This window comes from Buteo buteo, chromosome 12, assembly GCF_964188355.1.
Source record: "Buteo buteo chromosome 12, bButBut1.hap1.1, whole genome shotgun sequence".
NCBI classification, from domain to species: Eukaryota; Metazoa; Chordata; class Aves; order Accipitriformes; family Accipitridae; genus Buteo; species Buteo buteo.
Window position 1 is genome coordinate 26,029,183 of NC_134182.1, and position 22,330 is coordinate 26,051,512.

The window sequence follows — 22,330 nt, forward strand, 5'->3', positions numbered from 1 at the left end:
TTCTATTAAACCATTCTTATCTCAACCCATGAGTTTAACTTCTTTTCCTGATTTTCTCCCCCATCCCACTGGGTGGGGGGGAAGTGAGCAAGCGGCTGCTTGGTGCTTAGTTGCTGGCTGGGGTTGAATCACGACACTATAGAAGCTTTTCTTGTTGCCCTTGATGTCCCTGGCCAGATTTAATTCTATCAGGGCTTTAGCTTTCTGAACCTGATATGTGACTGCTTGGATAATTTCTCTGTATTCTTCCCAGGCTACCTGTCCTTGCTTCCACCCTCTACAGGTTTCTTTTTGTGTTTGAGCTTGCACATTATTCAGATTGTATCATCCCTCCTGCTTCCACCCTTCTGAGGGAAATTTTAATTTGCCTGTTGGTCTTTCTCTTTCCTCTCTTTCTTAATGACAGGGTAGAATTTGAATTTTACATTGGCTGGCTGCACAGTTGGTTTCTTGACCACAGTATGTCACTTTGAAACCACTACTGTTGTGCTCTGAATAGTGGCTGGAAACCATCTTGACTGCCATCTGTGTGTGCATTATAATCCAAGTGGTATATGAGTTTGGCAGGACTCAAGGCAAGAAGCTCATTTAAGAGACTAAAATCAACCACCAAAAAAAAAGAGTATGGTGTTACTTCCTCATAGGAATGGTAAATGCCATGCAGCGGGTGAGATAATGTTAAGCAACTGAAACTATTTCAGTCAGATGGAGACAAGTTTTGATATCTAGCCATGTTGCAGAAATGTTAGTAGAATGCCAGCTTTGAGAGCTGTTCTTCTGAGGGGATTTACAATACAACCCTTGTGACTGAGTGGAGTTTAGGCTTGGATTGCTGACTGTAACCTTGGTGTCTATACCAGCTATTGGCATATCAATTTGCAAGGAAGCATATGCATGTTAAAGCTTTTAGCATTGGCTTTTAAGTAAAACATACTTCTCAAACCTTAGGTATAGGAGATTTCTTGCTTTTTTTCATGCTTGAGGACTTCAGTTCTGTAAATACCTCATTTCATAACCAATAAGTTGGCTTTAGAATTCCTTTAAGTTTCAAAAATGGTTATAACTAGACTTTGGTTTAGATCTAGCATCACCTTAATGGTATCAGTTTTTGACTGCCGTTGTCAGCAGTGGATGTTTTTTCTAATGCAGATAAACTTTCAGACACTGACCTGGTATGTTGAAGAAAGGCAGCCTGCAAGTAAAGGAAAAGTTGTAAATTGAGCAAACGTTTTGCTATCCATTTCACTGTGCTTGCTAGTATTAGTGTTACAGCAAATGTGAGAGAAATTTGCCTTAGTTCAATGGAGATTTTTGTAGCTAAATAATGTTAACTTGAAATCAGCAGCATGCAGAATTGTTTGTGGATAGCAGAACAAACTGAAAATTGCTACAACTTTCAGAAAACACTTAATTACAATTACATAGGATCCTATGGCATTACCTGAATACACATAATGTTTCTTGCTGTGAAGTAAGTTTCATTTCAAGTAGGTTACAATGATCAAATGGCTAAACAAAATACTGTTACAGTATCAGTACAAACATTTTCATCTCTTCCTCCCCAATAACATTTTAAGAGGATATAAAATATTTTCTGAAGTGTTGAAGTATCTCATACCAGCTGTCTTTACAAAAATCCAAGCAACATCTTATGCAGTATACTTAATCCAGCTTGTAAATAACATGTATGAGCCTGAATCAATTAGATTATTTTTTTTGTAAACCTCTCTCTGTTACACTGATTTAAGGAAAGAACAGCTTATTTATCAGTAATCCATTTGTATAAAAAAGTAGCAATGTAAACTGTACCCAGCCATTTCTCTGTGGCATCTGTAATTTGAGACAGTTTCCTTTAAAGTGTTTGGCTATTCTGTTTCTTCTCTGCAAATTCCTTTTCTTCCAAATACTGAATAGTCTGCAGAACTAAATCTAACAGGAAGCATTTGCCTCTTGTGATAATGAAACTGTAGCTAAAACAAAATGTAGAGGGGGAGGAAAACCCACCCCAGTCTGCCTTGCTTACACAAAGGTTTCCTATTCTATCATATCCAGATTCTGTAGTATCTGTATAGGAAGAAAGTGTCTAGAGGTGTCTTCAGATCATCTCACTGCAGGAGTAATGCAACGTGAAGGAAACGTTAAAAGAAACTCCTAGGAGTGCAGAAGCATCACTTGGCTAGGGCTTTTTTGATATTTTGTATCAAAGTAACTAGTCATGATGGTATAAAATTTTGTTTTATAGTAAGGCCTTAAGACTGCGGCCAAAATCCAGTATAGAGCCTCGAACCAAACTTTCAGAGGCTGCTAGAAAATGATACTATGTTCCAATTTAAAAATAAAATAAAAATATTTTAAAAAACCAAGAATGGGCCAATGTACAATTTAAATAATACAGTGTAAATGCCAAAATACTGGGAAACTGAGAGGGGAGTATGTTTCCCTTGTCGCTTGGAAATAGCCCAAGTTAGATAGCTGTTACAACAGACAATAGCAGCTGTGTGTCAGCAGCTTGGGAAGAAAATCCCTTCTCATCACTTGATTCACTGTTTTTTTTAACAGGGGAAAGCTTTTAGAAATTTAATACAGCTATAGAAATTTCTAAGAAAGCAAAGAAAAATATCCAATGGCTGGTTATTTCTTAATCTTTTGCTGTCTCTCAAGGATCAAATCAGGTCAGAATAATGTGTTATACGGAGTTACCTCAGCTCAGCCAAAGACTATGCACCAGTCTTCAGCTGGTAAGGAAACCATCAGGAAGCCTAGCTTTTATTATACAGTAATAAATTGGATAATAATATATTATACAGTTTACACAGTGAGCTGTAGAAGTGTACTTGAAACAGCTGCATAAGCACTAAATAGCATTAGGACTAAAGGATTAACAGAATTACCAAATATGAGCTTTTGAATCAATTGCATAATTAGGAAAAAAACCCCAATATACATGCTGGCAATGGAAACATCATGGGAAATTTGGGTAGGTGAGAAAGGAAAACACTTAGCTACTTGAAATTTGAGAATCTTTTATTAGCTGGCTGTCCATTCTCTAGTCAATGGAGAAATCAGCAGCTACAGAGTGTGATTCATTTCACTTCAGACACTTAACTTTACGATGGATTGAATCACTCCCTACATTTATCTGTATTTTTGCATTGACTCTGAAGGAAGCACACATAGTTAGCTAGATTAAAGGCCTAAATTTTACATGGTTGAAGTTACATAAGATGGATCATGTGCTTATTAAGATTTTTTTAATATATATATTTACATATATATATGATTGCAGCCTTCTTTATGCTTTATAGCAAGGTCATGCTGTATAGCTTGTATCAGAAGTACAAGGCAATGGCAGGTAAACAGCTGGTTTCATCTGCTATTATAAGAGGGAGCATTCTCTTTTGAGCCATTGAGATGGAAAAGGTTACGTTAAATTGACTGTGGAAGGCCAGAGTTTACATATGTTGTCCTATGAAAGTAAAAGCTACGAAATAAAATCTTGGACAGTATTAAAGGTGATGAAGGTTTTTCTGTTAAATACTTTTTGGCACTCTGGCCCATCTCTGTAAACATGCCCTATAAGTGTTTTTTGGTTGTTTTGTTTTGTTTTTTAAACAAACCAATTACCGGTGCCAGGCAGTGTAGTGATCTTACCATGGTTAGCTTATGGCTCTTTAAAATCACTGCTACAAAATTTATTGCTGTGCACCACTATGTATAGTTGTGTGAAGAGATTCCATCTGGGGAAATGAACTTCCTGTCTTGCTATTCGGAATGCTCACATAAACATTAGTCACTTGAAATACCTTTGTGAAATCTTGAAAATGCTTGTAAAATGATCAGTTTGTTGGGTTTGGCTCTTTTTCATTCACAGAATTAACACAGCTGGTAAAACCACATAGAAATACAGCAAATACTCATAAAAATGCATGTGTTAAGTCTGACCTATCTATTCTTCATCGTTTATCTCATGCTAGTTAACTGTAGTTTAAGTAGTTACCTGAGAAACTTGAATTTGCATTGTCTGCACTTGCAGAGAGGTAATGTGCCAGAAAACATAAGCAAACAAAAACTCAGTAGTTGTCTTTATCCATCTAACTTTATACTCTGTCTTCAAGAGTGGCTGTGAGAAGATACATAAAGGTGAATAACAGGGCAAGCGTGTTGTTGCTCCCTTCTCCCTAATACCTTCTCCCTAATACTTTCCTAGCCTCTAAACCGTGATTTTCTGAGCCTAATCTGGCTTGTTTGCATGGCAGCCCTCAATGAATCTCTCAAATATTTGTCGTCTTCCATTGAGCCTGTATAAATTTCTTGCTATGATAGCATCCTTTGGCAAAGGTGTCTGTCTACATATTTTGTGTCTGCTGTTCAAAAAAACCTCCTCCATGTAGTTTTGGTTGCCAGTAGCTTCATTTAGTGACTTAACTCTCTTTTTGCTAACCATTTTGAAAACCTCTGCAATGTTCTGCTTTGGTTAGTCCTAGCCTATTCAGACATTCCTTTTCACAGAAGTTGTTACATGTTTATAAAGCATAAAACATCATTATTCATCATCATAAAACGACGATTGTTCTAGCTGTCTGTTTCTGAAATTTTTCCAATATTGAATTACTGCTTTTAAAAGAAAACATCCAGAACAGAACATACTATACATGGGTGGGCAAACAAAGGCTTTATGTCATATTTTATGTAGGCTTTATGTTATTGATTTGTATACTTTATGTAGTATGCCCTAGTATGTTATTCTCTATTACTTTCCTAATTAATTACAGTTGGATTTGCCCTTTAACAGCTGCCTAGTACTGAGCTAATGTTTTCATGCAGCTGCAGTGCTAAAGAGTTGCTCTTGAATAGAAATGATCAGACTGGAGCCTATCATTTTTTGTGAAGCTAGGACTGTGTTTCCTATTGTGCGTTGCTTGGCATTTTTATTTTATTACCCTTTTGCTCTATCCTGTAAGGTCTTTCTATAGCTCCTTATTGTCTATTCACATCCTTACTTCACAGAATGTCATATCATTTGCAAGTTTTCTCACCTTACTGTGCATTCTCCTGTTCCAGTTTGTTTATTAATATTACAGCACACAGATCACAGCACAAAACCTATGCAGGATTGCTATGGTGACCTACTCCATTGGGATGGCTGATGGTTTGTCTCATACCATTTCCTATCTTTTAATCAGTCGTTGACCTTTGCCATTCCCTCTTACCTCATGAATGCGCAGTTTCTTTGAAAGTTCTTCTTGGTGAGGGAATTCAAAATACCTTACAGAGATCCAAGTTGATTTCATCAACTGGCTTATGTATATCCTCACACTGGTTAAACTTTCCAAAAGCCCCCAACAGGTTTGTAATGCAGGAATTTTTTTTTCTGCTAGCCTGGCTGACTCTCCCCATACACATTGTATCTGTCCAGGTATCTTTAGTCCTTCTGCTCATTATATAGTCTCTCCTTACCTGCAAGAGATAATATGCTTACAAGCCAGTAGTTACACTGATCCCCTGACACCAGTTCTAAAGGCTGGCATTGTTTTTGCTGCTCTCTTGTCTTCAGGCACTGAGGAAGTTTTAAATGAGGAACACACTGCTTTTAGGGTCTCAGCTATTTCATCCCGAAACTCACTTTAAACTTTTTTTTTCTGAATACTGTTTGGTCCTGTTAACTTCTTAGCATCCGACATCTTAGCACGTAACCTCCTTGTGCAGCTTTTTAATTTCAGAAAGATTCTTCTCTCCTGTAATTCTCTCCCTTACCCAAAAAGGCTCTCTTGTGGGAATTTTATTGTGTTCTTCTACAATAAATGCTAATGCAATGAATTCATATAGCTTCTCTGCAATGGCTTTTATACCAGGACTGTCATTTGATCCTATGGACTCTCACAATTTTTTGTTCCTGCTGTACTGGATGGAGGGTTTAGTACTGGCTTTGACTCTTTTGGTTAGTTGCTCCTTAAACTTTTTTTTTTTTTTACTTAATTATATTTTTAGAGAAATTTCATTATTATTATTTAATATTCCAGAGTTTTTTATCCTTTCCGTGTTCTGTGTTTTAATACAACTTCAGCTATTTGAAGAACACTTAGCTTTTAATAATGTTCTTTAACATATGTCAACTTTTAAAATCAGTTCTTGAAACAGAAATGTTTAGTCATAATCCAAAAAGGGATACTTTGGAATGATTACTATTAATTCCACTGTTACAAAGATTATAGCTTTTTGAGTCCCAAACTATATAACTAGTTAGTTAAACTAGATTCCTTATACAATAGGCTGCCAATGTAGATCTGATTAATCAGATTAAATAATTGATTGTAAGTTGTAAACTATTGGCAATTAGCTTTAGCTGATTTGCTAGAAAATACTTTTTTTTTTCTGCTGCAGAGTAATCTTACTCTAAGCTTCTCTTGTATCTGTTTTAAGAAGAATGAATGTCTATTTCTCTTTGTTCTCTTCCCTCTTCATTTCATTCAACTCCCTAAGATAGGATTCAAGAATGGACAGAAAATACCTTGCAAAGCTGAATGGTGCGGTGATTAGTGACTCCTCTTCATATTGTTATGAAAAGATGACTGATCATAGATCCTACAGCAATAGATCCTAAATTCCACTCTGATTTCAGCTCCTGAAATTCTCTGGGGTGAACTGCTTAACCTGTCCTTGAAATCAGAACAAATACAGGCATAAAAGCGAAATGTTCATAAAATACTCTGACAAGAGCTGACACAGTCATTAAAAATGCTTAAAACCAAGCTACAATTCTACTCTAGATTCAGAGTCAGATTTAAAATATAGCTTTAAATTTTATTTGATTCAGTATAGAAAAGTCATTAAAACAATTTCATTTTTCTCTTATCTTTCAAGGTTTGCATTACTGTACTTACGTGTCTTAAAGCATTGTACGTGGATGTGGCAGGAAAGGAGATTAGAGACCTATTTTAACACTGCTTTGATCTGGAAGAAGTACATCTATATGCTTCAAAAAGCTGTGACAAATGTATCTCAAATAAGGAGAGGATTAATCCTTTCTGCTTGACTCATTATATCTTTAGGATGCTGAAAAATAAGTTCAAATTTTGTCAAAATTTAACTGTCTCTTGGTTTACCTGTGCTTTTCAAAAGCTATGGTCACATCACTTAACATTCCAGTTGCCCACCTGCTGTGGTGTTCTTGTTATAATATTTGAAGGGTTTTTGCTGCCTTCTTTACTCTTTTTTTTTTTTTTTCCCCATAGATAGAGAAACTTGTTATTTTTCACCTGAAGTCACATTTGTGTTAGTGACTTCAGTTGACTATCTCAAGCTGACTATAAGTATTTCTGCTAGCAGCTGACATTGGGCAAGGAAAAAAGTAACTGAAGCAGAGAAATTCCTTATTACTTTCCTGTTTTCATGTAGAATTTTCTCAAGGAAGGAAAAAAAGCAGTGAAATATATGACAGAATTGTTTCCTAGCAGTGTTGTCGAAAACTTTCAAAAAAGCCCATCAATAACATTGGTTTTTTCCTGTGGAAAGATGGGGGAAAATGCATTACTGAATAGTTAATATACTTTTCTTTTTTTCAACTGGTCTCTTCACCAAAATTCAGAACCACACAAGTTAAATCAGAAGGAAGAATAATAGTTAGCTTTCCTTATTGACAGAGTCCAACTTTTTTGAACATAACAAGAATAAAAGGTGTTGTCAAGGTCTTCACTTGCTTTTTGAGGCCCTTTCTTATCAGTACTCAACCAAAACCATAGTTGGTATTTCCTTGTGGCCACACTCAAACAGCTTGCTCAAACTGCCAGGTGTTATGAAATATCAGCATAAATGGTATGAAGCATGTGTGGAACCTCCATCATGGGAGGTCTTCAGGAATAGACTGGATAAACATTTGTCGGAAGTTACAGTTACAGTTTGTATAAGGTGGAAGAAGAGTTGGAAGATCTCTCAAGCTTTCTTACACTGTAGAAATTGTCTTTCAGCTGCTCTTGTCATGTTCTTCCCTACAATAATATGCAAATCTTTTTAAAAAAAATTCTGGTCGGTAATGCCCTTCCCCTCTCGCCCACCCACTCACCCAATTTGCTTTATGAGGTACCTGTATTGTTACAGGATAAAACTAGTTGGTTGATTAATCAAAGAGGTGAAAAAACCCTTTTCATGAAACCTTGAACGTTAAAGAACTGCAGTTATATAATTTCAGTTCAGGTTTAAAGAACCTACTTACGTTTATGTCAGTTCACACACATGTTTGCATTTGCACATAAATGTATTAATAGTTTAAAAAAAATAAGTACATTTTATTCTTTTGGCTTTTGTTGCTGTGAATAATCATCAGCTCTAAATCTGGTATGCTTTTTGATTCTTTATTATATAACTTATATAACAATTTTAGATGTTACCAATTTAATAAAGTGAGAGAGTAGCTCCCATATGCCACTTACTTGCTGTGGTAGCTTTATATATATATATATGTATATATAAAAAAAATTCACTGTACACACTTATTTTGTTTACTTTGGTGGGATTTTGCAGTTGTGTATTGTCATCATCGATGCACCCACCCCTCACAAATTTTGGGGAAAGTTCGTGATACTTTCTTATCAAAAAGCACTATTAAAGAGTAGATCTCCTAAGTTACAAAGAGAGAGGGGAAAGGGATCTTATCTCCTAATAGAAGTAGGAAGTTGAATCTCAGAAGGGGGTGTAATTATGCTTTTGCTCTGTTTCTCAGCCTACCTGTATTTGGCTGCAGTCCTTTGAACAAATGCCATTTGCATTGGTAGAGTAGAATTTGTTTCAAAATAATCCCCTAATTTCCTGAATGTTTCATCTGTATTCATTCCTCGGCTGCTCTAGTTTGATGAATATTGGTGGTTCCTAAAGAATGGCCATCTTAGAAATGCTGAAGCAGTGCTCTCCAGAGAGAACTTTATCTTCCTGCGGTTTGTTTTTTTTTTTTCCCCCTCTGTTCCCCCATATAATGGGGGTGGAATTTGGAAGAGACCCTCGCCATCAGGAAGGAAGCTTGGCGCTCTGCTATGCAGATAATAATTCTATTTCTTTTTGTGGGCATGCAACGATAAAGAGATATGAGTGCTTGAATAGCATAGATTTTTCTTTTTCCTATCTTGAGTGCTTTGCTTACTCTTAGAATTCTTTTATGTCTTAATGTTATATCATGTCTTTAGAGGAAAAAACAAAACACATCAGGCACTCTGGCCTTTTTTCACAGCTGGCAGGTAAGCAAGTGATGGGGGAGATAACTTCAAAGTAAAAAGTGACATAGTATAAAAAAGTTTCAAAATGTATTCTGGCTACACCTTGGTAGAATTTACCAAAAGAAAATCAATGTGTTTTATCTTTTCTATCTTAGCCATTTTAGACTGTAAGCACTTGAAGACAGAGGAAGGTTCTTTTCTGAAAAGCAGATTCTTACTTCATTTGGGATATTCAGTCACTCTGAAAATAAACTGCAAATTACTGCATTTCTCAAACTTTTCACTGTGCTGTCTCCTTTCAACTCTCACAGCTTATGTATAGTATCATTAAGTATACTCAGGTATGAAAACAGTCAGTAGACAGTCACACCTTTTAGTTGTTCCTCAGAGCCTACAGTATGTCCTGGACACAGCATAAATGTTACTTTTGGTATTCTCCAGGAAGAAAAATGAAACTAAATTAAATTTTTTTTACTAAGATTGAGGGGAGAAAAAAAACTTACAGAAAAGAAAAACAACAAATCCTTCTGTATTCTACATGAGATAGTCAGAATAGGATGGCAAGAGAGATCAGTGACATGATACCCAGTAATGTGTACAATGTAGAGAGAAATTTTGAAGTGCAATGTGAAAACAGTCAGCTTATTTCTCACTTTCAGTAAGAAATAGGCTCTGTTCTTCATGAAAAATGTAAACTGTAAGTATCATTAATTTAAAACTTAATGAAATTGTTGAGGTTGGAAGGGGACCTGTAGATGTCATCTAGTCCAACTTCCCTGCTTGAAACAGTCAACTAGAGCAGGTTGTTTACAGCCACATCCAATTGGGCCTTGAATAGCTCCAAGGATGAAGACACCACAGCCTCTCTGGGTAACCCCTTCCTGTCCTTTACTACCCTCATGTTAATGAAGGTTTTCCTTACTTTTTTAAATGGAATTTTCTGGATTTTAGTTTGTGTCCATTGTTTCTTGTCCTTTAATTGGGCACCACTGAGAAGAGTCTGGTTCTGTCTTGTTTACTGCCTGCCATCAGGTATTTATACACATTGATAAGATCCCCACAAGCCTTCTCTTCTCCAGGTTAAACCACCCCAGCTTTCTCACCCTCTCTTTGTATGTCAGATGCTCCACTATCTTAACCATCATTGTGGCCCTTTGCTGGGCTTGCTCCAGTCTGTCCACATCTCTCTTGAACTGAGGAGCCCAGAGCTGGTGACAGCATTCCAGGTATTGTTTCACCAGTGCTGAGTAGAGGGGAAGGATCACCTCCCTTGAGCTGCTAGCAGTGTTCTTCCTAACACCGGCCAGGAGGCTTTGGATGACTTTACCGCAAGAGCACATTGCTGGCTCACATTCAACTTGGTTTTCACCAGGACCCCAGGTCCTTTTCTGCCAAGATCATTACCAGATGGTCTGCCCCCAGCCTGTACTGGTTCATGGGGCTGTTCCTCCTCAAGTGCAGGACTTTGCATCATGTCCCATCATCAAGGTTATTAATGAAGATGTTAAACATTATTTGATCCCTGGGATACACCAGTAGTCACTGGCCTCCAGCTGGACTTCATGCTGCTTGTCATAACCCTTTGAGACAGGCAGTTCATGTAGTTTTCAATCCACTGTGCTGTGCATTGACCTAGTCCATATTTCATCAATTTGTCTGTGAGGATGTTATGGAAGACAGTGTTAAGTGCCTTTCTGAAGTCAAGATAAAGTCCACTAATCTAGTCATCTCATCATGGAAGACTACCTGGTTAATCAAGCATGATTTCTTCTACCTAAATGCATACAGAGTACTCTGTCGCCGCCACCTTCTTCATATCAGATTGGTTGCGGTTGGAAGGGAGTGCTGGAGTTCATCTTGTCCAACCCTCTGCTCAAGCAAGGTCAGGACTTGGTATTTCCCTTTGCAGAACTTCATGAGGTTCCTGTCATCCTGTTTCTCCAGCTTATCAAGATGTCTTTGAATGGTAACACAACCTGCTGGTCTATCAGCTGCTCCTTCCAATTTTGTGCCATCAGTGAACTTACTGAGGGTACACTCTGCCCTGTCACCTAGATTCTTAATAAAGATGATGAACAGCATTGCACTCTGTATTGACCCTGGGGTACAACACTAGTTATTGGCTTCTAGCTAGACTTTCTACTGCTGATCACAACCCTCTGGGCCTACCTTTTCAGCCAGTTTTCAGTGCACCCCACTGTCTACTCATCAGCTTCTTTATGAGGATCTTATGGGAGGCAGTGCTGAAAGCTTTACCAAAGTGCAGGTAGACAACATCCACTGCTCTCCCCAAATCTACCAAGCCAGTCATTTCATCATAGAGGTTATCACGTTGGTCAAGCATGACTTCCCCTTGGTGAATCTGTACTGACTGCTCTCTCCATGTGTTAGGAAACGGCTTCAAGGAGGATTTGCTTCATATCGTTTCCAAGGAATAGGGTGAGGTTTACCTGGATCCTCCTTCTTGCTCTTGCTGAAGATAGGAGTGACATTTACTTTCTGTCAGTCCTCAGGAATCTCTCTTGATCATTATGACCTTTCAAAGATAATTGAGTTTTCAACAGGCAGCCTCTATCCTGTACCTTGTTCTTGTGGCTAGTAAGAAGGTTTTATCCAAGTATTGGCGGTTATTTCTGCAATGGTGATTGTATCATATGTACAAAGAAGAATTAACAAAATAGCAAGAAAAAAGTTAGACTGGGGTAAAGTCTTGTCTCCAAAGTAAGGTATGTAATGTATGAAGCATAATTCCAATCTGTGACCTATTATTACAATTAATATACTATCTTTGCAATTTTAACCTATATTATGAAGCCTGCTGCAAAGTTTAAGGAACAGTGTGATAAATTTAAGCTTATGTATATAGCCATTACATAGGTTTGGTGATTATCCATACTCTGTGGTATGATTTAGGATATATTTTCACTTGATATCTTTTGTTTTCACAGGGAGCTTGAATTGTAGCCTTTTTGCTCTTTGGAGGTCTCTCTTGTAATATATTTGTAAACGTTGATGGGCTGTTGTCTAAGAACATCCGCCCATGTAGAGTTGTAAGCCCAATTTCTTTATCATCTCTGTAACATGTCCAACTGTGAATAAAATAATTTTAATTCTAAAATCTGTGTATACTTCTGGTTTTCCCCCTTTGTGTACCACAAGCTAGTGGTAATGCTGGTTAGTGAGAGATGGACCCCTGTGATCATGTTCCTTGAGTGACTAGAAAGAGGGTGTTTCTTTGAGACTACCCTTCAGCACTTTTTTGCTTTGCAGAATCTGTGTTCAATTAGTCATAGAATTTTAACTGAAAACAGACCTCTGAAAAAACAGAGAATGGATTTAAAAGTGTTTAGGATTTGTAAAATTTTTATTCCCATAAGCTTAAACTGAATAAGATGTTTCAATTTAGAATGGTATTGGAAAGATATTACTGAAATATCTTGGTCCCCTAGATGGTTCTTTTTTCTGTGACTGCTCCTAGGTCTAGGCCTTCTTCTGCACATACCATAGTCCCATTCGTCATTGTAACAGTTTTCCAGAATGTCCTTTTAGATTTCTGCAAGTTTGAAAAATGTGTTTTGCATAGTGGTATTCTAAAGATTAAATCAGCATTGTTTTATTTTATTTTAATTTTATTTACAGTATAGACTTCCAAAAGAACAATCCAATACACAAATTAACTGAAGAGGAACTTCTGGCTTTTACTTCAGTAAGTAACTTATCTGGAATTCTCAGTAAACACGTTTTCACTTAATATTTAAGTTAAATACTAAGCAGTAACCTGTCAATCACATTAATCATGAAACTGTAAACGAAATTTGTATTAGTACTCAGTCCTTTCATTAACTTTTTCTTATTTCAAGAAATTAAAGTGCTGCTGAAGTTCAACCCAGTTTTCAGCCATTATCATGTAGGATAAGCTTGACATTTAATTTAAATTAAGTTTAAAATTTAATTTTGCCCAAAAGCATGCACAAAACATTTTTTTACGTGTTTGTTTTAGTTTTTATTAACTACATGAATTGTAATGTAATATTAAATGATGCATTTTACAGCAAACTCTTCCTATGGCACTGGTGTTGAAAGTGCTCTTCTTTGATGGACAGAGGCAAGGGGTGGAATGTATTGGGTCCACGTGGCAAGGTTTTGGTGGCAGGGGGTGCTACAGGGGTGGCTTCTGTGAGAAGCTGCTGGAAGCTTCCCCTATGTCCAACAGAGCCAATGCCAGCCGGCTCCAAGAGGGACCTGACGCTGGCAAAGGCCGAGCCATTAAGTGACAGTGGTAGCGCCTCTGGGATGACATATTTAAGAAGGGAAAAAAAGTTGCTGCGACACAGAAACTGCAGCCAGAGAGAGGAGGGAGAACACGTGAGAGAAACAACCCTGCAGACCTCCAGGTCATTGAAGAAGGAGGGGGAGGAGGTGCTCCAGGCGCTGGAGCAGAGATTCCCCTGCAGCCTGTGGTGAAGACCATGGTGAGGCAGGCTGTCCCCCAGCCCAGGGAGGTCCACAGTGGAGCAGATATCCACCTGCAGCCCGCAGAAGTCCCCACGCCAGAGCAGGTGAGTGCCTGAAGGAGGCTGTGACCCCATGGGAAGCCCGCGCTGGAGCAGGCTCCTGGCAGGACCTGCGGACCCGTGGAGAGAGCAGCCCATGCTGGAGCAGGTTTTCTGGCAGGACTTGTGACCCCACGGGGGACCCACACTGGAGCAGCCTGTGCCTGAAGGTCTGCACCCTGTGGAAGGGACCCATGTTGGAGCAGTCTGTGAAGAACTGCAGCCTGTGGGAAGGACTCATGTTGGAGAAGTTTGTGGAGGACTGCCTCCTGTGGGAGGGACCCCACGCTGGAGCAGGGGAAGAGTGTGAGGAGTCCTGCCTCTGAGGAGGAAGGAGCAGCAGAAACAATGTGTGATGAACTGACCGCAACCCCCATTCCCCGTCCCCCTGCGCTGCTGGCAGGGGGGTAGGTAGAGAATCTGGGAGTGAAGCAGTGCCCAGGAAGAATGAGGGTTGGGGGGAAGGTGTTTTAAGATTTGGTTTTATTTCTCATTACCCTACTCTGATTGGATTGGTAATAAATTAAATTAATTTTCCCCAAGTCGAGTCTGTTTTGCCCGTGGCGATAATTGGTGAGTGATCTCTCCCTGCCCTTAACTCGACCCACAAGCCTTTCATTATATTTTCTCTCCCCTGTGTAGCTGAGGGGGGGCAGTGATAGAGCAGCTTTGGTGGGCACCTGGCGTTTAGCCAGGGTCAACCTACCACATTTTAAACCATGCATTTTTACAGCAAACCCTTCCTATTGCAGTAGTGGTGAAAGTGCTCTTTTTTGAACAGTGTTTAAGTGGAGTTCAAAATGAATGTCAGTTTTATTCTGTCATATTTATTCAGTGTATCAGATGTTCTGCTTAGACTTGTTTCTTCCCGGTTCAATGGCTGATTTGCTGCAGAACAATTCTGTAACTTCCAAAGAAGCCTTGAAAATTCTAACTCAGTATTTTTTCAATGTTTTTTTTTTCACTCAAGACAAAATACAGTTTGATTCCTTCCTTAATCTTTTCTGCTTTTGTGTGTTTTACAACAGTAGTTTATATGGGGAGGTGGACGAGAAAAGGCCAGTGGTTATATTGTCATTTTTGTTTACTTTCCACAATGTTAGACTTCAGCTTTGGTGCAGTAAGGAGTGCTCGCTCTCTCACCTAAGCCTTGTAGTCTGAGCCCCTTTTGCTATAGTAGTGCCATCTGAAAAAGTAAATTCCTCTTAAAAGTTTGTGACTAGCATGTCAGCAAAAATCCCTTTGATTTCAATTGAGCTAGGATTTTATCTCTGACACTTGTAGTTATGTGAAAGGACTATGGACAGTAATCTTAGGTTAACTATGGTAATGTTTGGTTGGGTTTTTTTGTTGTGGTAACAGGAAATCTGTAAAAAAGAAAATCCTAATCTTTTTGTTAGACAGATAAATGTAAAATAGGTTGGTTTTAAAGTAATGTTTGTTTAAGTCCCTATGCTAATACAGTACATGTAAGATCTGCATGAGGGAGCTGAGTGAATCACTGTAAAACAGTTTGGTTTATGTAGGTTTTCTATTTGTTGCTACAATGATCATAGTGCTTTCTCATTATATAGTTTGTGAAGTATTTTGGTTTGAACTACAGTTTTGTTTTTTTAAAAGGTGGGAGTAGAGAGCCGGAAAAAATTGAAATGTAGAAAAAAATGAAACTGTCTGCCCTCACTTTATACTGTAGTAATTGAGGTACCAAATAAGGATATTAAAGAATGATGACCATTAAAGGAGGCGAAAACACTTACAGAAAGAATAAATATGTGCAAAGGAAGGAAATGCACACATAGAAGAGGCCATAGGAATGAAAAAAGGTGGTGAACCGAGTATACTACAAGCTTTTCTAAAAAATGATGAAACTATTACAGTATAATTTTTTTGCAGAAATAATGTCAATGCAAATGTATGAAATGTCAAGACATGCATATAATTTTGTTGAAACACTGCCGTTTTTGTTGTTAAAATAATATATTTTAAATTGAGGGTTTTCTGTGAAAACTGAGAATTTTCCTTCTCATATTTTATTTCCTGTCAAACTCCCTGGACTTTTTTTGTATACTCCCTGCTTCAGTCTTCCCATGACCTACTACTGTTTGCATAATTCTTGGGTGGAAAAGCAGCTATTATATACCTGAATCTTGAAATAACTTCGCCATATATTCTATCCTTTTAATATTAAATGGGGTGATATTGTGATAACAGAACATTTTTAACAAGATTGGCCCTACTCCTGTAGTGGTGTACTTTCCAGAATACTGAAACTAGAAGTGGGATTTTGCTGTTTCAACATTTGAGTTTTCAAACATTGAAACACTCTTCAGGTTTTACAGCAGAGAAAAGGTCAAGGTAGCACATATACTAGGCAAGAAAGATAATCAGCTTTACTATCATCTTTTATCTGACAGTGCTTGACAGATCGTATTACCTGTTATCTGAGGTGTAGGAGATCTGTGGGTGAGTTCTTAATAATGATGAAAAAATTAAACTGCATTTTTCTGCCATCTAGTGGCTGATTCCTCAAAAATAACAGGACAGCTGATGAACTTGCTCCTTAAATATTTATTGCAGTGACTGTGAGGAGCTTGTGTTTTCATTCATTTATTTATTTATCTTTTTATAGAGCTTTTAAGTCAGCTACAGCTTGCTTCACCCTTGTAAGATCAGCAGCCACTATCAGGATAGATATCCAAAGAAATACAGCTGAAAGATGTGTAGGCTTCGCTATCACTTTTGTGCTTTGAGTAGCAAAAAAGAAGAGTCCATAATGATAAACGTACAAGAATGTAGATCTCGCTGGTAGTACAAAGTGGACAGCAGTGACTTAAAGAAGTAGCTCGTAGCCTAAAAATTAGAGGAAATAATAAATTTCAATATCAGAATCGTGTTCTTTTAAACTTCTGCTTAATGTTTCTGAGTTAACTGGATGTAGGGACGCAATTCAATCTTACCACTATTTTCTCTTTTGATCTTGACTTATGCTCCCAAGACACAAACAAGAACAAGTATGAATTGTAACATTACCATCCCAAATCTTTCCTGGAAACTGAAAGCAGGAATCAGATATTATCTTATTTAAGTTCTTTTCAATAAAGGCATCTTCTGTGGAGTTTGCACCTGAGCCTAAAATTGTGGATAGTCACTGCAGAATTTCATGGTAAAATCTCTGAGCTCTTTTATATCTTAGCTCTGAGTCACCAAGGCAAGCAAATCCATCGCTGTGCTCCCTGGCAGTAGGGATGTTCTGTGTGAATGTTAACACAGGCTTGGTTCTTAAGGTGTCTGCTAGCTGAGTAAGTAAGTGGCACTGCAAATGTTATCACTTTTGTTGAAGGTATTTACCAAGCTTTGGTATTACCTAGTGAAACAGGCAAATGAGCACTATATCAATGCTGCTCTAGTAAATTCTTTAGCATCATTTAAACTGCTGTGTGTGTGTGTGTGTGAGCAGGCATCTTCTCAGCCTACATGTGGATTCCTAAATCTGCAGGCTGGTTAGATGGTTGTCATGCATTCATCTGATATCTGCTGAAATTTATGTTTCCTGAAGAAAGGAGGGCATTTCAAGATACCTTAGGAAACCTGAGAAATTGTAAGGTGTATTTAATAGATCAGTGAATTGGCAAGAGATCCTCTTGCTTTGGACACTGCAAAACAAATGCATGTGACCTGCAATTTCTCTCAAGCAGAGAGAATTGAAGTCCAGATAGTATGAGAGGGAAAGGATGATCAAAGTGAACTCAAGTAGATGATGTGGTCCTGTCTCATACCAGGTGTAGTTTGGCAAACAGGCATTCTAAACTCCCTTTTATATTTGTAGAGGTTGAAAATTACTAGATCTGTAAGATTTTATATATATATATATATGTATGTATTTTAAACAACATAGCTTACAGTCCTAAAAATAACACTTTTAAGTCACTATTAGTCACTGCTTGGTGACTGCAGTCTAATACAAAAGGATTGCTGCTTTTCATTTACTGAAGTTGCTTGGGAATAGTTGCCATTGTTCTAAAAGTACTAACTTTTGTAACTAAGAATTGCTTTTAGTATTGCTAATTTTTGGAGCAAGGTGTAGGGGTATATCAACTCCTGTGTACTTGTGTATGTAGTCTCATTGGCTGGGATAGCTCCTCTTGGTACAATAATTTGGACTTCAATGCTTGAGGTGTTCTATTGAAATCTGTTCACCTATCATCAGCATAATATTTCAACTTTTAAGCTGTTAATCTATAGCTGAAATTAGATACATTTGATTTCCTTTTTTTTTCTGCTTATAGTTAAATTGTTGATTTGATATCTTTACATGAGAAGTAATGTAGCTCAAGTACTTAAGAATAAACATAAAATTAAACATTTGATTTTAAAGGGAATTAAATATTCTTTTTGTCATGCATAATTGTTTAGGGAAACAATTGTAATGTTTTTAATTAATTCTATTATCGTAAGCACTTGGACTCCTGAGAAAACTAAGATCTTTTTTAGAAATCAAGTATCACACAAGCTGCTTCAGAGACACAGTTATGCATATGATATTTGGCAAACTTTCTGATTTAGCTAACTGTATATTGCATTTAAAAGCCATTTTTAAGAGAGGGAAAGAGGGACAGTGAACCAGTAGTGAAACCCAGTGCTTCTCTGTTAGCAGGAACTGGTTTCTTCCTTATAATAAACTCTTTTCCCCAGAGCTTTCTATAAAGGAAGTAGGAAGTATACGATGCAAGAAACAAAAGAACTAACTCGGTACTGCTTTCACATTGAGGTTTTGTAGCTTAGTTTATTCCCAGCTCCCCAAGTTAGTTTTACAATACCGAAATATGCTTCCTTATCCCGTCTTTAATTTCAGTGGATTGTTTTTAATATTAAAAAACAAATGTGAAATCTGCTGGGTTTTAGATTGGGCAGCAGTTTTTCCCTAGAAGTTCACAAGTACATCACTGATCTGTATATCAGTGGCCCAAATACTTTTGTAGAAAAAATAATCCTTTTCATAAATGAGCAAAAGTAAGGTCTTAAAATAACTTCTATTAAATATTTGCTGTTTGCATTATTTCAAATAGGTAATGCAGTTAAGACAATATACCAAAGAGGAGATTAAATGAACTACACTGTTATATAAATGTACATGATATTTCAGTATATTTTTTTAACAGAATTTTCTTTTTAAATTACATTTAAAGCTCTATAAAATATGTCCATCATGTGGACATGAATTTTAGAACAGGAAACTAAAAAGTATTTCTGAAATGTAAAAGAGTTCCAGGAACATATGAAAGCTCTATGTAAGAACTGGTAAATCTTCCTTTATGTTTTAATTTTAAGATTATTCAGTTCTTGCAGAGAAATAGGGGAAGAATAAAATACTAGATGGTGTTGCATTTTTCTTTTACAAAAGAGAAAAATGTTTTTAAAAAAACACTAATAAGATTAGACTCTGCAATACAAATTCTAACAGCTTTATAGAAAGCTTATACTATAGCTTATAGTGTACATACTGGGGAGGCAATTCAGTGTTTCATAGTCTGATATGACACACCAACAGAATATGCAGGATTAAGGAGCTGCAGCTGGTCCTTACCTTAATATTACCCCTTCCATCTGTCCTAGCCCTTGCTTTGTCCAAGAGAAATGGTCTTTGTGGTAAATGTGATGAGCACTTAACCCAGTGAAGGAGAATATTACTTTTTTCCTTTATTAGTGTTATGATTAAGGGACTTTGAGTGGTAGCAACAGTATTAACCTGTAGGGGACTGAGGAGTAAATGTAACCAGAAACTGTGGAAGATAAGCCTCTTGCTTTGTGCTTCCCACATCTTAGCCACATATTTGTATCCTTTGGAATCCATAGAAGATGAGAAGGGAAAGAAAAGGGACCATGGAAAATGTAGTTGCATTGGTTTGTTATACCCCTGAGACTTCTATCATTTATGAAGACTAGAGCAGTTGGTTTCTGTATTAAGTGGTGGAAGACCAGGAAAAGGAAGTCCTGTCAGCTCTTCTGTCTATTGACACTTTGAACAGGTGAGGATATATTTCTTAAAGAGGAAAAAAAGAGTGTAATAGCTTTTATTTTGCTCAGAGTACAAACTTAGAAATTACTCACCATCTTCTAACAAAAATACCTGATCATTCTGAAATTGTTCCAGTAATGCCATGAAGGATATGAAGGTCCGATGAAGGACTTGGAGAATGTGGAGGGAGTCTGTCAAAATCCAAGGAATACTGTGTATTCCAAAGATGGATCAGATGGGAATGCTTTCATGTCTTTTGGTTTTTTTCCACTGTGTTGAGCTACTGATTCCATAAGAGACTGTTTTTGCTAAGGAATTTGAAAATGGTTGGATAGATTATTTTTTTCAGAGGTAGGCATTTACTGAGTGTAATAGAAACTGACATTGTATGGTACCTTTGAAAATCACAGCAAAGAATTACAGTGCACATTTTATTGAGTGTGTGTGTATATGCATATATGAATACTTTTTCTGCTTTTCACTGTAGGAAGGGTGCTTTGGGAGGAGGGAGTGGAAGGTGGAAATGGGAATGCTTTGTTTTTCTCATCTTTTGTATGGCATTTGTGATATTAACGGTGAACTAGGGAGCAATCAAATCACAGCATATGATATTTTTAATGTTAAGTCTTCCTATCAAAATCCCTATAAAACTAACATGCCAATTTGGTTTCTAAAGAGAAGTTGTTTATATAGCTTAAATAAAAGCAGTGCATTTTTCTCTGCTGAGAAAATGGCTGCAGTTTTCTTTATGTTTTATAAGCAGCAAGAGTATTGAAAAGCTCATTAAGAGTGCCATGTGTCTCTACTGCTGTAACTTTCATGGCTTTATAAAAGTCTCTTTCACTTTTCTAAGCTGTGTTGCCTATTTTGAATAGCCTCTCTTGGTTACAAGATTATAACACTGCAAAGACTTTCTTTCAGCAAAGCCCTGCTAGTACTAGTAAGACCTTTTTTTTCAAGTAAATGAATTCACAGCTATTGTATTCTTTTTTTTCTTTCTTTTTTTTCTTCTAAGCACTTTTATTCAAAAGTCTGAATCATTTTCCAGGAATGTCAGGATCTAAGCACTTGCTGCTAATTTAATGCATGTATGCTTTCTGGCCCATCACACATTACTGGGAAATCGGATTGAGTGTAGCAAAAGAGAAGCTGCCTCTTTCTGCTGGAGTATAATGTGCAAAGGCTCAAGTTGATTTCTTGGAAGCTTATTCACAAAGTGTCTGGTACTTATGTTTACAATGTATTGTGGATAGGAAATTAACCTAGTGTTTTCAGTTATTTTTGCTGCTGTTGTATTGTATGCATTTAGATGTTTTAGTGTAAAGTAACTGGGTGCTGTAGTACATGTGTTGCAGTGCAGGGGGGAAGCTTGCATTCCATTCCAAAAGTGGGATTAAGTAACAGTCTGTTTGAAGTTGTTTTATTTTACAAAATATCAGATTTCAATATCATTGACACTTTTATCCCTTTCAACTTTGTTCTGCTCTGTGGTGTACATTCTTCCCCAAGTCCATGAGATCCACAGCTCTGCTTGCGTCATATCTTACAGGAGATGATTCCTGATTTATTGTGTGCCTTTCTGAGCAGGAAGAAATTTGGGATAGCCTTTGCTTTCTAGAATAGTCTGCTCTTCCATATAATCTGTACAGAATTACTCAAGCAATAGATTTTTAGTGATCTCACTGAAACCGCGGTGGTAAGAGAACATGAAAATCGTGTTTCAATATTAATAGATTATTTGCTTGTCTAAGGGTTTGAGAAGTGAAGCAGGCAAATTTGATGACAGTTAGTAAGATTTTTTCCCACAGCAGCCTTCCTTCTCCCCCTCCTCCTTCCTCTTTATCTATCAGCAGCTCACTTATTTTTTCTAGCAACCTCTCTGACAGCCAGTTGACATGTTGCAGGCTTCCCTTCCCCCTCTTGTATCCTTCACCAGTTATAACTATTATAATTTACTTTAGCAAGAAAGATTGCATTGCAACAAGATGAAATTAAAACGGCTATTCAACAAAATGCTGAGGTATTATCTGAAGGAAATAAGACATTCTCACTGCTCTGTGTAGTGCTTAATGTTCCCTTTTTTGACAATATTCTGATGATCAGTTCAATTCATATGTCATCAGTACTAGCAGTCACTTTTTTTTTTTTAGTGATTTATGTTCTAGTGATCTGCCTGGTTGGCTGGGGTGGGGACACTTTTAGTTCACTAGGTGAACTAAAGGGGTAAATCCAAGTCTCACTGTTTCCAAAGTAAACTTACATTTTTGTTCTTTTACCATATGTGAGGAAGAATTATTCTTAAAGTTTATTTAGCTGTCCTAATGTCTTGCCCTGATCTCTTCTGCCTATTTTTTAGTATTGTCCCTTCATTTGTTTTTTTCTATCTAACCCAACATTTCAAATATTACTCTAATATTGCTTGTTCCATAGCATCTGAAAAAATGAAGGTGGTTGAATTCTTATTTGCTGGTCAACTTCCTGCTGTGTCTAAGCAACTGAGTTTAATTTTCTCTGATTGTATCATGTCTGTATTTTGAATTGGAAGTAGAACATTTCTC

General features: G+C 37.2%; 1 protein-coding gene across 1 annotated transcript in view; it reads left to right on the forward strand.

The window, feature by feature from the left end:
- TTC27 (tetratricopeptide repeat domain 27) overlaps positions 1-22,330 on the forward strand; it is a 141,621-nt gene that overhangs the window by 39,229 nt on the left and 80,062 nt on the right. The window contains exon 9 of the mRNA XM_075043125.1: positions 12,843-12,909. Coding sequence (XP_074899226.1) covers positions 12,843-12,909 — 67 coding nt within the window. The remainder of the gene's footprint in view (positions 1-12,842; positions 12,910-22,330) is intronic.